Source organism: Nycticebus coucang, chromosome 19 (genome assembly GCF_027406575.1).
Source record: "Nycticebus coucang isolate mNycCou1 chromosome 19, mNycCou1.pri, whole genome shotgun sequence".
Taxonomy (NCBI): Eukaryota; Metazoa; Chordata; class Mammalia; order Primates; family Lorisidae; genus Nycticebus; species Nycticebus coucang.
In genome coordinates, this window is record NC_069798.1 from 1534522 (window position 1) to 1550544 (window position 16023).

Sequence of the window (16023 nt, forward strand, 5' to 3'; positions counted from 1 at the left end):
CATCAGGGTGAATATGATTTGATTCATTGTAAAGACCATGGCACTAATATGCTAATAAAGTCAATTAAATACGGAGCCTTTAATGTAAAAAATACATTAAGTGGCTTACAAAAAATGTATTTAAACTGGTGAGAACAATATTGGTAGCCATGTCATCTCAACTTTAAAAACCTGAAATAAATGAGTCTCCATTTAAAAAAATGAACTGTGGCCAGAAATATAACTACATTACCTAACGAGTTATTTTTTTCAGAAGCAATCCTTAATGTGTATGTCACAAAAACATTTTCTGAAAATAATACTACTTCAGAAAAATAAGAAAAGATAACACTCATTTTTCCTGTCTCACTTGCTAAAAATCATCTTTGGTCCATTTCAGAGCCATCACTATCTCCTACAGTGGCCTGTTTATAACACCAGCACAGTGATTAAGCGCCAGCCACATGCACCAAGGGTGATGAGTTGGAACGCGGCCCAGGCCTGCTAAACAGCAATGACAACTGCAACCAAAAAATAGCCAGGTGTTGTGGCGGGCACCTGTAGTCCCAGCTACTTGGGAGGCTGAGGCAAGAGAATAGCTTAAGCCCAAGTTTGAGGTTGCTGTGAGCTGTGATGCCATAGCACTCTACTGAGGGCAACATAATGAGACTCTGACTCAAATATATATATATATATATATACACACATATATATATTTTAATATATATACAATACCCAAGTCAGTGAGGAAATCCCAAAGATGTCCTGAACTCAGAGCAAAGAGCCCAGGAAGCAGCTCCATGTGTCTAATATAAAATTTCCTCCTTTTCTTCAAACATCTTTCCTGCTCAAAACTATTAAGATTTTTAAAATGCCTATAATTATCTTCTAAGATCACTGGAATAAGAGAGCTAATCTCTCATTTCCTCCTGAGTATAAAGGACTATAGTCATATCTCACTTGTAAATAACCAGGGGCAGATTATATGACTACCAAAAAAATGGAGACTATACCTGAAGGCATGATTTCATTATCCTTACTAGCAGGAGGAAGATAATCTCAATATAAGCATTCTTTTTCTCCTTTGTTGAAAACTGCAAACAGCACCCTGTTGTATGCAAAAGGCTATTTCAAATGAGACATTTTTTTGATGTAGTACTTAAAAAGCTTGCTTTTGTTATTATTTTTGAATAAACTGAGTCTCTTACCTAATCCATCTTTCTTTTCCATTATCAATTTGAAGAACAAACCCTTTTTGTGCATTTTATGTAGGCCAATCTAAGCCAGAGAGGCCTCCACACCTCGTCGGCACTCCCCATACAAGTGCAGACTTGGGTCAGACACAGGGGCTGCTCTGCCTCCCTTGTGGCTCACAGAAGCTACAGGTAAATTAATTCCAAGTGTAAGATTTACTACGAATGAAATGAAGTCTGTTATACACAGCAAAAACTGTATTTATCATATATACCCTCCATAATGTAACTTGGTATACCTCACTATATTCTGTTAGTTTGCTATTAACATTCCAAACTCAACATAGGACAGGAGTGCCTGTTTAAGCTATTTACAGCTTGCCTTAAGGATTAGGTCAGCAACATGCTAGCAAGGGCATTTCTGGGCCACTCCTGCATCAAATGAAGACAACAGACCTTCCCACATCTACAGAGGATTTTTTACTACAGAGTTTCAACCTACTTATAAAGCAGTACCTCATTTTCTACGATGGGCTAAACACAACACTATTATGAAATTGGACAGCAACAAACCTCAAATGGACTGAACAAAGGATGTCTACTCAGGAAAAGCAAATTTTAGTCTCGGGATTATTACTAAGTTCTAATAGCCCCCAACTTATCCCCATTGGAATATGTGCCCTGTCAAATGTAAAAAGCAGAAGGAAACTGTTTTAGAAGAATTCCACATAATACAAAGATTTTAACACAGGCAGCCTCAGAGGTTAAAAAAGAATCGAAAAATTTGCTAATCTTAGCATTTTGTATCTATAAAAATGTGAATTTAAAAAACATGCTTAAACATGTTAATTGTGCTCATATCTGAAAATGTGCCAACCTGTGAAATACTGGACGTGTCCTCTTTGCTCAGAGACGGTTGGCGAGGCCACTGAGCCTGGGGGGAGGCAGCTGCTCTCCCACCCTCTCCCCACCCCAGGAAGAAAAGCATGATTCCAACCATGGCATGTTCATTTAAAAAGCGTTCCAACAGGGAGGTCATCCAGTCCTGTGGAGGGTGCTGTCAGGTTGGGTGTGGTGAGGCACCACTGCGTGTGAGGTGGGGCTGGTGGGGGCTCAGTGGCCCTATGGCCACCAAGACCTACGGTCTGGACCCAAAAAAGAGTGGGCCCGGACCCAAAAAAGAGTGGGCCCAGTCCGATCTCTGAGGAGACGTCCAGGGCATTGCGTGGGGCCAAGGTCTAGCAAACGTTCCTGGAATCGAGGTCTATGGAGAAAGCAGCCCCTTTTCAGATGCAGCTGAGCAAATGAATATGTGGAATAAGCTCCAGAACATGTTGGAGAAACTTGAAGGGGACGTGAAAAAGGTTTCTTATGCAAAGAGAAACTGTTTCAAAAAGGATTATGAATGCTTCTGTCAAAAATGTTCAGCAAACAATTGATCACATTTGGAAAACCCAACAAGAGCAAAGGCAGAAGCTTCGTCAGGAATATTTTTAGGAGTTTCTGGCTTTGATTCCTGAGTAGGAAATGGGTACACAGAAACTCAAGAAGAAGAAAATTCGGATGGTATACTTCAACACCTACAAAAGGCTTGTCAACACTCTAAAATTGTTCACAGCCGCAGAATGAATGAATTTAATGAGTTATACAAGTCATCCCTAAAGGTCTGTTGTTTTTGAGTATGGAGGACCTAGATGCGAATCATCAAAATCTTTTCATTTGTGAGCAAAGTGAAGTTAGAAAGGAAATGGTCACGTTGCAAACCACACTTGTAATGGAAACTCAGCAGCATGAGCTGGCCAGTGTTTGCAGGTCTCTCCTGCCCTTGTTACTGAACTGACACTGTGAAGAATGTAGCTGAACCTGAGTGATGTGAAGAGTCCTCAAATTAGCCAAGAAAGCCAGTGTGGCTTAAAAGCTAGTCGAAACGAGCACGTCTTTGTTATCTTGTTAACTGTCCGATCTCCTTTCCTTAAAACCCAAATAAATCCTCAACAGTTAAAAAAGCATTCCAACATAATGATCAGACGTATCAAATGTAATTCCCCCCCCTTAAGCTAATCTCTAAATTTGGCCAAAGTAAAATCCTACCAAAAAGCAGGGACCCCACAGGACTATGTGGCAAGCCTTCTGACATTCTCTTGCCCTAGCAGACAAGTCAAAACAATGACAATCTAAAAGGAAGCCATTCCTTCCTCCATGTAGCAGTTCCAAGGTTAGAAGTGAAGTAAACACAGAGCAAAAGGAAACAGACACGCATAAACTCAAACACCCCAAATCCCAACAACTTTCATATCTGGCAACAGTTAAATTTCATTCCAAGCAGATAATTTAATGATAGCTTTGCTATAAAAAAAAAAATCAAGGAGAATGCTAAGGCAAGGATATTTTCTTTCAATGTTAGAGAAAGAGTAGCAGCTACAATTTTAAAATTTACTCCAGAATGAAATAAACTCTGAAACTAAGATAGTGGGAAGTCGTACTGGTTTGCTGAGGCAATGCCTGTCCCTGCCCGGGAAGAGTAAGCTGTTTCCGCAACCACCTGACCATTTTTAGTCTCCCAAACCCTTTTCTGCTTGAGAAACACAGGCTGGAGTTGCTGCTGAAGAATATCTGACTCTAACGACAAATTTAGGGTATAATGATTTTCCACTTTTCCTCTCAAGTATTAGTTAAAGGGAACACAAACTTCCACAATGAAGTTTCACGTTTGAGGTGATCACCACCAATATACAAGTTTGAAAAAGTACTACCACCAATATGCTTTTGCTTTAAAAAATTGATTATGGGCAGCGCCTGTGGCTCAATGCAGTAGGGCGCCGGACCCATATGCCGGAGGTGGCAGGTTCAAACCCAGCCCCGGCCAAAAAAAACCTGCAAAAAAAGGGAAAAAAAAATTGATTATGATAACCTTCAAGTAAAAATCATCTTTAAAGGGTCCATTTTCATTTACTTATAACTAATACATCTTATTTACATATATATGACTGAATTTTTATTCCACTTTCTTCATATAAGGTCTGAATCTTATCTGTAAATAACTTACATAGCATTTTTATAGAGACTAAAGTACCCTCTGTTCACAGTCAGTCTGGACAATGCTAGTTTGTGTCCACATTAAGAACTGAACATAGTTAAAACCTGACTGGATAACAAACATTAAGATCCAGTATTAACAGCCTGTCCGTGAGTCACACCAGTCATTCAAGAAATCACTGCCTAGTCTGCATAAATTCCAGGTGGCAGCAAAACATAAAGCAAGTGTAATTCTGAGGACCCTGAAAAAAAATTCTGACGTGTAAAACATTAAACGCGGCTTAATGGTGCTATTGATATGAAATCCTTCTTTTCAAAAACACTGATTTTTCTAGTGAATTTAACTTTAAAAAGGTATCTTACTTCTTTAACCCTCAGAGAACTAGTATATTTAGGCAACTAATCAAAAAATAATCAGAAGCATATATCTTTGCCCAGTTTCCAAAGGGTTAAAGGACAGGAATCTTCTATACTCTGTCACATAAGGCACCCTATTCCACCTTTTTCTTAAAAGAAACTTTTTCTTTCGTTTCTTGTAACTTTTCAGTAAGCCTGTCCTTCGTTTCTTCCATCTTCTCTGTGATAAGCTCCTTTGTCTCCTCCATCCTGTCCTGTAGATATTCCTTAACCGGCGGCGGTGTTGACATGTAGCCATGACTTCGTAAATACTTCACAGTAAAGGATGTTCCTCCCAGAGTCGCAGTGTATCGGGCAGGTGTTGCAATCTTAAGAAAAAAGCAAACAGACAGATTGGCATCTGATTGTAACTACCATCTTAAGCAAAACCAAGCTGAAATAAAAATTCTTGGTAATAATCAGTATAAATCATCTTGTTGTTTCACAAAGCTAACGTATAACAGCTTCTTCTGTAAACTCATTTGGAGTGTTGGACCCTGTACAACTTTGCTCATGATTCCAGAATTACCGCAGCCACAGTACTGCACAACCGCAGGCTAGGGAAGCTGCGGGGGTGCATGCAGGAATCAGAAAGAGGGCTGGGGACCACTAATAACATGAAAGGGACATGGGCTTCTAGTCCTTAAAGCCCTGCCATCCTGTCAAATGCTTTATATCTGAAGCAAAAAACTAGAACCAAACTTCTTCAAATGGTGAGGCAGAGCCTGAGTCCAGTGATTCTTCTTTTCTGGGTTAAGTTTACCTTCACTCCTGAATCCTTGTCCTTTGACGTTTCCAGGTCCATGTTACCTTACCATAGCCTACCCTAAGTCTGTAGTCTCAGGAGGAAAGGTTCACGAGGCCAAAAGCGACAAAATGGCACACAGGTTTAACTGGGATCAGAGATTTAAGATCAAAACTAAATAGTAGATGTCTGGTCAAAGAGAATCATGAAAGCAAAGAGGCCGCATCACATATGGGGTCAAAATTGTAGGAGTGCTTTGAAAGGGCTATTGAGCTCTATCTCCAATTTGTCTCCCGCACTCACTCTAACCAAGGTTTCATACCTACCTTTCCATCATAACTGCTCTCATCAAAGCCACAGTGACCTCTATGAAACCAAAGCCACGGTACAATCTGCAACCATTTCCTGAGCCACCACAACCATCTGTGACAGCTTCTCACTTCCTATTCCAGGAGCTTCCTTCACCTGCCTGCCAGGGCCCCACCTTCCTGGCTTCCCTCTAGCTCACAGCTGCTCCTCACTCTTCTTTTTGGTCCATTAGTCTTCATTTGCCCACCTCTGGACATGGTCTGACGACACCCACTCCCTGGACCTCTTCTTTTCTCCACCTACTTCACTCACTCTCTTGGTGGTCTATACACTTGTGTGTCTTTAGTGCTATCTATACATCGAAGGTTCTTGAATTTAGCCTCTAGACTGAACCTCTCCTCTGATTCCTGCATATACAACCTCCTACTCATTTGTACCTGCACACCTAATATGTTCTTAACACTTAATACTGTCACATAACCATGGGGATACACTCTAAGCAACATGTTAGACAATTTCCTCACTGTGGGTGCACCACAGTTTATTGACGTGGTCTGTGAGGTGCCTGCTGCTACACACCTAGGCTATGTGGGACAGCCTGTTGTTCCCAGGCTACAACCCTGTACATTGATTGTTTCTGTACTGAATGAACACGGTAGGCAACTGTAACACAAAGGTAAGTAGTGGTTCCTCACTGTGGGTACACCACAGTTTATTGACGTGGTCTGTGAGGTGCCTGCTGCTACACACCTAGGCTATGTGGGACAGCCTGTTGTTCCCAGGCTACAACCCTGTACATTGATTGTTTCTGTACTGAATGAACACAGTAGGCAACTGTAACACAAAGGTAAGTAGTGGTGCATTTAAACACACACAGATATAGACAAGATATAGTATAGCAGCATAATCTTATGTGATTGGGTGTATGTGGTCAAAATCCCCTTACCCAGTGCTGTCTGGGTCCTGCCACTGTTGCCTCCCACCCAGAGCACTACAATAATCTCCTGTCAGGGCCCTTGGCCTTTCCCCGGCCCTACATGGTTTGTTCTCAATACATCATCCCAAGTGATTCAGCTACAACAGAGGTCAGATGCTTAAAATTGCTCCACAGCTGTCCATGATCGCAGAGTAAAGCTGAGAGCCTTACAAGAGCCTAAAAGCCCACCCTAGTCTGCAACTCCAATCTTTGTACGGTTATTCCAGCTGCAGAGGCCCCCACTATCCCTCACAATACCCTGCAGCCTCGGCTTTGCCCTCAGAGTTTCCTCTGTTTGGAATGTTCTCTCCCTTTCAGCAAGGCCTTCCCTCTAGAACTGCAAACAAATACTATAAACACTCCCCACCCCTGGTTTATTCTTTCTTCTTAGCACTGACCATTTCTGTGTTAACACATTTTTAACTTCACCTTCTTTTTTCCCCCAACTACATCCCTGCCCCACCTCACTCACTAGACTTAGAAGCTCCATAAGGGCAGGTATTTTGCGCTGTCTTACTTAACTCACACATCCCCAGTACCTGAAATGGCACCTGCCACGGTAGGAGCTGAAACTCTGGGTGCACTGCAGAGAGTGCGCGAGGGAGCTCATGAGCGTGTCCCAGCCAAGCACCACAGAGCCACACTCATCTCTGCCACATCTCCTTGATGAAGCAATCAATCTGTGTTTACTGTTCTAGTAGACTACCAGAGGAACTGTGAGTTGCAGAAAACGCATAAGAGAATCCCGTCCACACTGCCCACTGCACAGAGGGTGGCCAGCAGAGAAGCACCACAGGCAATACACTATCTACTCGCAAGGACAGGGTCACGTTTCAACCCCAGGTCTACACGCACCAGGCATTACTCAGTCATAACGCATAATACCAGGCAAAGCGAAAACACAAAGATGTGATCGTCAACTCCTAGGAGCTCCTACTCAAATATAGAAAACAAACACTTAAAAAAAACAGAGACACTAATACAAACTGCCAGAGCTATAAGCATTTTATGGGAGTGTGGAAACCAGGGAAATGGTTTAAATTTATTATAAACTGTTATAAACATAATAGTTTGACTTAGTAAGGTTAAATTATATCTACTCTAAACCAGAATCTTGATAAATTATTAATTTAATAATCCTTAATGTAGAAAAACTCAGCAATTAAGCTGTATCCCTTTAGCTAAAATTATAATAAATGCGGAAGCAGCGCAAAATTTCAGAGTATTTTTAATAAGGATGACAGAATAAAACAATGTTACTTTTGAAACTGTAATTCTAAGTATTCTTATACAACAGAAATAAAATAAAATAACATCTAGTTTCTAAGCATTTTCTACTGACTTTCTTCTTTCTTAAGTAGAAGCTTCATAGAATCTCACATGAATTTGTCAATTAAGAAAATGAGATTAATATGGCTAAATTGCACAGTTTATAATAAGTCATCTCTTTAAAAATAAAGATGCATAGGTATAGAAACTATAAAGACAATGTTATCTGAATCTAGAAGTCATGAAGATAATGAACTTCTAAAGTGAAACATGTAACGTCTAATAAAAGGTTTACCACATACAACAATTTGAACTAACATTTATTATTTTACTTGCTAAGATGAACTATTACAAACAGAAAAATAAATGCTAACTTTTGCTAACAAAGAGGGAAAGATAAATGTAATTATGTCTTAAAATGATTATATATTTCCATTTATCAATAGGAGAAATGTCAAAAATGTCATTTGTCTAAATGCAGCAGGTTATGAACAATCTATATAATTTTAAGGCACTTCTTAAAACTGTACTTCAACTTTAAAATTGTATAACTTTACTTTATTGGACAAATAAGTGATGAAACAGTATCTTAAGTTACCAAAAAGACCTTTGGGAGCGAACATGGAGTTTTAACCAGTGAGCAGGGCACTGGTTATGCCTGAGTAGGGTGGGTTTGTAAGAGTACCTACCTTAAACATGGCATATGCTGTTAGTGCATTTCCACTCTGGGAATTTTTCAGGATGTTTACCACACTGTCAGGTAACCCAATGAATTCTAGAAAAGGAACGACATTCACTCCTCTATGAAAAAAAAAAGTAATTTACATATATATAAATCGTTAAGGATGCTTTCAAAAATTATCTGAAAATAGCCAAGCCATAATAGTCCTACCTTCCAGCCACACTTTGCTATAGTTTGTATTAAACTTAGTTTAAAGTTGATTCTGCACTCTAACACCTTACTTCCACTCTAAGAGAACACCTTACTTGACGTACAATGCCCACCACGAACACAGACACCACCGCCACCTTGTCTCACTGCTCCCAACTCTACCTCATGTCTGCAGGGGGCATCCCAGTTAGGATGTTTAACATAGAAGCATTTGTTAGAATAAAATTAATAGCTTTAAATAAATGATAAGCATCAGAATCACTTGTTTGAGCCTAGTTTTCTCAATCAAATACTATTTCCTTATAATGCTCCAAACTCAAATCTTAAGACTTAAGATTTTTACTTTTAAAAAATCACTGTAAAAGCAAGGGATATGTTAACATCCCTTACTGTGTTTTTATGCAAAGAATAAATGACTCTATGGGTTTGATGAAAACTTCAATTATTCAGGTGGCACCTGTGGCTCAAGAAGTAGGGCACTGGCCCCATATGCTAGAGGTGGCAGGTTCAAACCCAGCCCCGGCCAAAAACTGCAACAAAACAAATAAACAAACAAAAAAAACTTCAATTATTCTAAAAGGAGGCTTTTATTCTATTAACAAACTTAAAAGGCAGATAAAGAAACAGTAACTATAAATTGCAATACAGTTTTGGAAGCAGAATGAGAAAGCTTATAATAAAGTCTCCAACTCAATTATTACAACATTTTGTCACAGTGGCTCTTCCTCTTCCTCACTGTGCATTTTGCAGACACTGTGACCCTTTACCCCTAAATCATAACAAGGAGATGTACCTATATAACTACAATTATTACACTCAGGAAATTAAACATAGACAGTAGTATAAGTAGTTAATAAAATATTTTATTTAAAATCTAATCTAGATCAAAATTCCCAGTTTTGTCCCTAAATTGTCCCAGTATGTCCCTTCTTGCTATTTTTCCTGTCTTTCTGGTCTCCTTTTTTCTCTGTAAGTTTTTCCCAGCACTTTCTGTTGGCAAGTCAGGAGTCTTTCCTGGCATGGAGATTTCTGACACATCCTGGCTAGCTGCATGATGGGACATCTCTTTCTCTCTTTTAAATTCTACCTTTCTCTTTTGATATTTAGGATATCTCTCAATGTGAGTTTGTCTGATCACTTCCTCATGATTACATTCAGATTAATAATCTTCCCACAGGAAAACCAAACAGTAGATGCTGTGTCTATCTTAGTGCATCACAACAGGTACCTAAGGCCACTTTGAACCATCATTGGCGGTGCTGAATCTGCCTTTGGTTGAGGGAGGGTCCACAGCTCGTTCCACTGGATATTAATTTTTCCCTTTATCACTGAGAAAGGTAAATGCCTAAATCCATTATTATTATGGTAGCTGTGAACTCTGTATTTTTAATATTTTAAAAAAAAATAGGTGGTGCCTGTGGCTCAAAGGAGTAGGGTGCCAGCCCCATATGCCAGAGGTGGCAGGTTCAAACCCAGCCCCGGGCCAAAAAAATAAAAAATAAGAAAAACTCGGTTACCTGGAGAAACCCCTCCCTCTCTGTGATTTTACATAATTCTAAGCAATCTGGGAGGACCCGCAGAAAACATTGCTGACCATCATCAAGAAAGGACCGTTAAAATCACCTACCCCGTTTTCCCAAAAATAAGACATCCTCCAAAAATAAGACCTACTTACAGGAAAGATAAGACGTCCCCCGAAAATAAGACCTAGCTCATCTTTGGGAGCACACTTTAAAATAAGACACTGTCTTATTTTCGGGGAAACAGGGTATTATCAAAAATAAGAGGAAACCAGGAACTACTTAAGAAATCTTTAAAGAGGTAAGTTTAAAAATCAATAGAGTCTAACCTGGTTTCTTCTGTCTCCACCTTTAATTATTTTTCAAGTCTCTTTCTAGATAAAAACAGAATCCCGTTAAGGGATTAAGGAAAGGTTTAGTATTACAGACTTAGCTATTCTCTGGATCAGATGAAGTCACTGAAGTAACTATGCATGCTAATATCCTGCCGTAACAGGTACTTATATCTTCTAGTACCAATATAATTATGAAATCATACCAATCATGTCCTAGTTCCAACTAAGCCTAATATGTAAAATCTATATTTAACAGCAATAATGAAGGGGAAAAAGGCAAACATATAAAAAAATGAGTGTTAAAAACAACCACCTTTATCATAAATACGAGACAATGAGGAACTCAGACACCAGGCACAAGCTCGTCTCCACCACTGGCTTACGTCCTGAGTAAGCATCTAGTCCTACCTTCTAAATTGGTCACAGGATAACTTTATTTTCCTAAACATAACTTGAATTTCCTTTGGAAATGCTAAATGTGAAGTATTGCTGAGGGCCTGATTCAAACACAAACATACGCTGTCACTTTCTACTCTGAAGTTCCCACAGAAAGATAGGACAGGAATCTGCACTTCACGAACTGACAGCTGTGTGGGTGTTTCAACAGATGAGGAAACGCACAGGTGAAGAGAGGATACTGGAGCAGAGTATGCTCTGATCTAGAAGGACAAAAGGCTTGTTGGAAACACAAGAAACTCCTACGAAGTCCTCTCCCTGGTAACTCAGCTCATGAGAATTTGTAAAAACTTAGCTTCCTGGAACCTTGAAACTAACTCTTCCTTCTACTCTGTAAACCCTGCACATGCTTTGAACCCTCCAATGAGGGATGATATAGTAATTCCTTTGCCTACTTGTGAGTCCTATACAAGGTCAGGGACAGAGCTGATTGGGAGCTCGGCCATCTTGGACACTAGTCCCCTAAAGCCCTGTGGGCTGGAATAAAGCCCCGTCCTTTTTCAAACACAGGTGTGCAGGTGAATCTTTCTCTCCATCAGGCCTCATTTTCTTCAACATTTCTGGTTTCCTGACTAGGAAGTGAGACCACTGTGGAGAGAGGCTCTGACTCACCTGGTGGTTGCCACCAACCCTCTGGGGACTCACAGGGGGGTGACATGAGCCACTGAGGCTCCAGGGGCAGTAGTTTTTCCTCCCTGTGTGGACACCTCCACAGGCGGAGCAAGGACCCCTCGGCAGGTCAAACACTGGGAGGAACTGGCACCTGCACTGGGGGATGTCTGAATCACAGTAGCATCAGTCTGGGAAAAGTGAAAAGGACTTGGTCGATAAGAGTAGAAGGGGAGACTGATCACTTCCCTAGTATCACTCAAGATAGAAAAAGTGGGAAACTGAGTCTGCCTAGTGTAGGAAATAGGGTGGGACTGTGTGCATGCGAGTGTCTGGAGACAGACTGGGACTGACAAGCAGGGCCGAAGCGAGTGTGGAGTTCTGAACTACAGCTCTGCTTCTGTAGGACACTCATATGGCTTAGGAAAGACCATGCTGATGGATTCTACCAGCCTGCCAAAGCTAAGAGGGTCCGATATCCCATGAGGGGAGTGGCTGGTGACAAAGATAGTGATCGTGTGACGACCCTTTGCCCCTACTCGCCTTTTTATCCTGTCTGTGGGGTGCTTGTCATTTGTCTCAGGGAGGGAAATGGGAAACACTCAGGGGAAGCCCAACGTACTGGGGACTGTGCTGAAGCATTTTAAGAAAGAGTTTAGGAGACACTATGAGGTAACCATGTCCTGGGGAGACTGTTAACTTTATATAAGCAGGAATGGCCAGCTTTTCAAGTGGGATGGCCCTCAGAACGGAGCTTAGAAAAAGCTAAGTTGGGGCAGTGCCTGTGGCTCAGTGAGTAGAGTGCCCGCCCCATGTACCGAGGGTGGCAGGGTTCGAACCCAGTCCGGGCCAAACTGCAACTGAGAGCGACAAAGTAAGACTCTGTCTCTTAAAAAAAAAAGCTAAGTTACAAAGAGTGTGGTCTGTGTCACCAGAGACCCAGGACACCCTGACTAATTTCCATATATAGATGGCTTCAGCTAGTGCTACAGCAGCCCTCTCATCTCAGAGGCCACACCTCTAAATGCTATTAGCCAGGACAAGTAGCACCTTAGGGAAGTTCTCTGCCTGGCTCAAGGATCTGACATCAGAAATTCCTGAAATACTCCCCTCCAGGCCTGAAAATATTGAGCTCCCACCTTATGCCCACAGCCCAATGCCGAGCCATAGCAGCACCCATCACCTGGCTGGAAGAAGCCAGTAAAATCCCTCCTGCCCCAACAAGAGCCCACTCCTCCCCTTCCTACAAGGCTCCGCCCATGCATTCCCCAGGCTGTACAGATGCCACTGAGGGAAGTGCGGGGCCCAGAGACAACAGACTTGAGGAGTTCTAGTGTATCAGCCCTTCACCACTTCTGACCTACTCAATTGGAAACATCATACTTCCTCCTATACTGAAAAGCCCCAAGGTCTCATTGACTTAATGGAGTTCACCTTTCAGACAATCCCACATGGGCTGACTACTGCCAGCTCCTCTTCCCTCTGTTTAATACTGAGAAGGGATCCAGGCTGCCACCGAGTGGTTAGAGGAAAATACTCCAGCGACGCCCGAGATCCCAGAAAGTTTATTCAAAACTCTCTGCCCAAGGAGGACCCACTCTGGGACCCAAATAATATGGGTGAAGTGAGGCGGCTGTAAAAGCACAGAGAGGGTGCTTCCCTTCTGCGACCCCATCCTCCAGGGGTCGCAGAAGGGAAGCCAGAAAGCCACGAACACGTGCAAGGTGGCTGAGGTCATGCAGAGGCCAGATCAAAGCCCTGGGGATTTCTACGAGCCACGTGAAGCATATTGAATTTACACTCCCTTTGACCCTGAAAGTCAGGAAAATCAGAGAAGGTAAACTCAGCTTTCATAAGCCAGAGCACTGGAGACATCAGGCATAAGCTCCAGAAGCCACAAAGAGGGGTGAGAAGGAGCCGACAGAGTGGAAATCCAGGCAACAAAGCACGTTTGAAAGGCTGAGAAAGGAACGGCAAGTGGCCCCTCATCTGTCTCTCCCCTGGCCACAGCCTCCCTGAACCTTTTCCCTGTCTTCAGTTCCTCCTCCCTTTCTGAGACTTTGCAGAAGGAGCTGGATTTTTTTCCTAAAGAGTAAGAAACCAACCAACCAACCGACAAAAAAAGCCTTTCTACAGGAGTCTGTTTGAGGAATAAGGTCTCTGCTTGGCTTACAAAGGACCCTTTCACTCTGCTGGCTGGAATGTGCTTCCTAAGCTGAGGGTGGGAAATCTCTCAGGGTCCAGTCACAGACTACAACCACTCATGTCCAAAGTCATAGGGCAGAGGAGATGGGGGAGGTTGTGGTGCTGCTGTGTAGACCTCTGCCTCAAGGAATATCCACGCAGAAAGCTGAGCTGGTGGTACTGACCCGGGCCTTAAAACTAAGGGAAAAGCGTGAACATTTTCATGGACTCACGATTTGCTTTCCTCACCCTTCATATACACGGGGCAATCTATAGACAAAGGGGGCTTTTAACAGCAGGAAGAAAAGATTTAGAACACTCAGATGAAATTCTGCAGCTACTAGAGGCTGTATGGAAACTTAAGCAAATAGCAGTCATCCACTGCCAAGGACACCAAAGAGTAGGAGCTCCCGAGGCACAGGGGACACTGAGGCAGACACTGAGACTGAGAGGCAGCCACTGGTGCTCCTTTAATCCCATGGGCCCTGGACTTAACCCCTGGGGAAAAGGGGAAAGATAATGGATGAACCAGGAGGGAGCTGGAGATGCTGGAGAAGGATGGAAAAGGCTGCCAGATGGAAGGGCTGTAGCCCCACCTCCTGGGGTTGGCAGTTGTCCACTGAGCTCATGCACTTGGGATAGGAAAAAAAGGCCACCCTTGCTAAGAAAGTCTGCCAGTGTTGTGTGACGTGCAGCCAACACAATGCTAAACAGGGGCCATCCCTGTGGCCTGGAATTCAGTCGTATGGGGCAGTCCCTTTTGAAGATGTGCCAGTGGACTATACTGTAGAGTTGTCCAGATGTGGAGGGGACCAATTATTTGCTAGTTCTGGTTTGCATGTACATGGGATGGATAGACACCTTCCCCATTAAGACAAAGAAGGCCTGCGAGGTCTTAAGAGTGCTGCTCAGAGAAATCATCACAGTTTAGGTTGCCACTCCAGATTGGATCTGACAACAGATCAGCCTTCGTAGCAGAGATAGTGCACATGACAGCCAAAGCCTTGAATATTGCCTGGAAACTACCTGTGGCATATAAGCCACAGAGCTGGGGCAGGGTAGAGTGCATGAACAGAACCATAAAAGCAGGAATCAGTAAACTCTGCCAGAAAGTGAGGTACACTTTGGTACAGGGCTTGCCACTGGTTTTGTTCAAAGTTAGATGTACCCTTTCCAAAGGGTCAGGGTACTCCCCTTATGCGATAATGTATAGCAGGCCTCTTCCAATCCTCTGCAATCTACCAGGGACCCCTAAAGAACTAGGGGAAAAAGAATTGCACAGGCAGGTAGAAGCCCTGGGAAGAGTAGGAAAGACAATCTCCACCCGAGTCATTGACCAGGCTCTGTTTAGTATTTTTGTCTGTTCATCCTTTCTCTCCAGTAGACCAAGCCTGGGTCAAGGACGGGAACCTGGTCCCTCTCAAGCCTAAGTGGAAAGGCCCCTATACCGTCACCCTGACCACACTCACCTGGGTTCATCACAGCAGGCTGAAGAGAGTTTCACCACCCGCACGGGAGACAAGAATAGATCTGGACAATCCCTGCAAAGTGACACTAAGGCTATCAACATGCCCTGCTCCACCCTGGTCAACACATGGCCGAAACTTGAGGACATCCATCATGGGAATTCTCTTAACTGGACTTTGGACCTTGGGGCAGAAGGGTGTAATCTGTGCCCTCACATTAGTAAGGTGGGGCAAGAGGTGACTACGGTGTTGCTCTTTCACAGCTTCTACGAATGTGAGGGTGCTACAAGGGAACTTGCGCTTACAACCAGACCCAATACTCAGTATGTGACACCGGGAAAAGTAAGGGTTGATATATGTGTTACAACTTCATCCATGCTAATTCAAGGTGAAAATAGGAAGGGTATGGGGTCAGTTAAGAGGAGAAGGGCCTGTGATAGCCCGAACTAAGATAAAAGGAAGTCCAAGACAGGTAACATTAAGGTTTGACACCTTGCTGCCATAAGCTACTCTAACTTAGGCTGCGGCTCACCCAGCTGGGAAAGGAGTTACATGGTAGAGGATAAGTACATATGGTCCTGAGATTCGGGATGGTGTGACATAAATTGCCCGTACTGGCCATGTATACACATGGACCACTTGGAAAGGTGGTAATCAG

General features: G+C 42.7%; 1 protein-coding gene across 1 annotated transcript in view; it reads right to left on the reverse strand.

Moving 5' to 3' along the window:
- Nucleotides 1–701: 701 nt before the first annotated feature.
- Nucleotides 702–16023, reverse strand: part of FAM210A (family with sequence similarity 210 member A) — a 36194-nt gene continuing 20872 nt past the window's right edge. The window contains exons 3-4 of the mRNA XM_053571191.1: nucleotides 8593–8704; nucleotides 702–4933 (exon numbers count right to left, since the gene is read on the reverse strand). Coding sequence (XP_053427166.1) covers nucleotides 4700–4933; nucleotides 8593–8704 — 346 coding nt within the window. The 3' untranslated portion in view covers nucleotides 702–4699. The remainder of the gene's footprint in view (nucleotides 4934–8592; nucleotides 8705–16023) is intronic.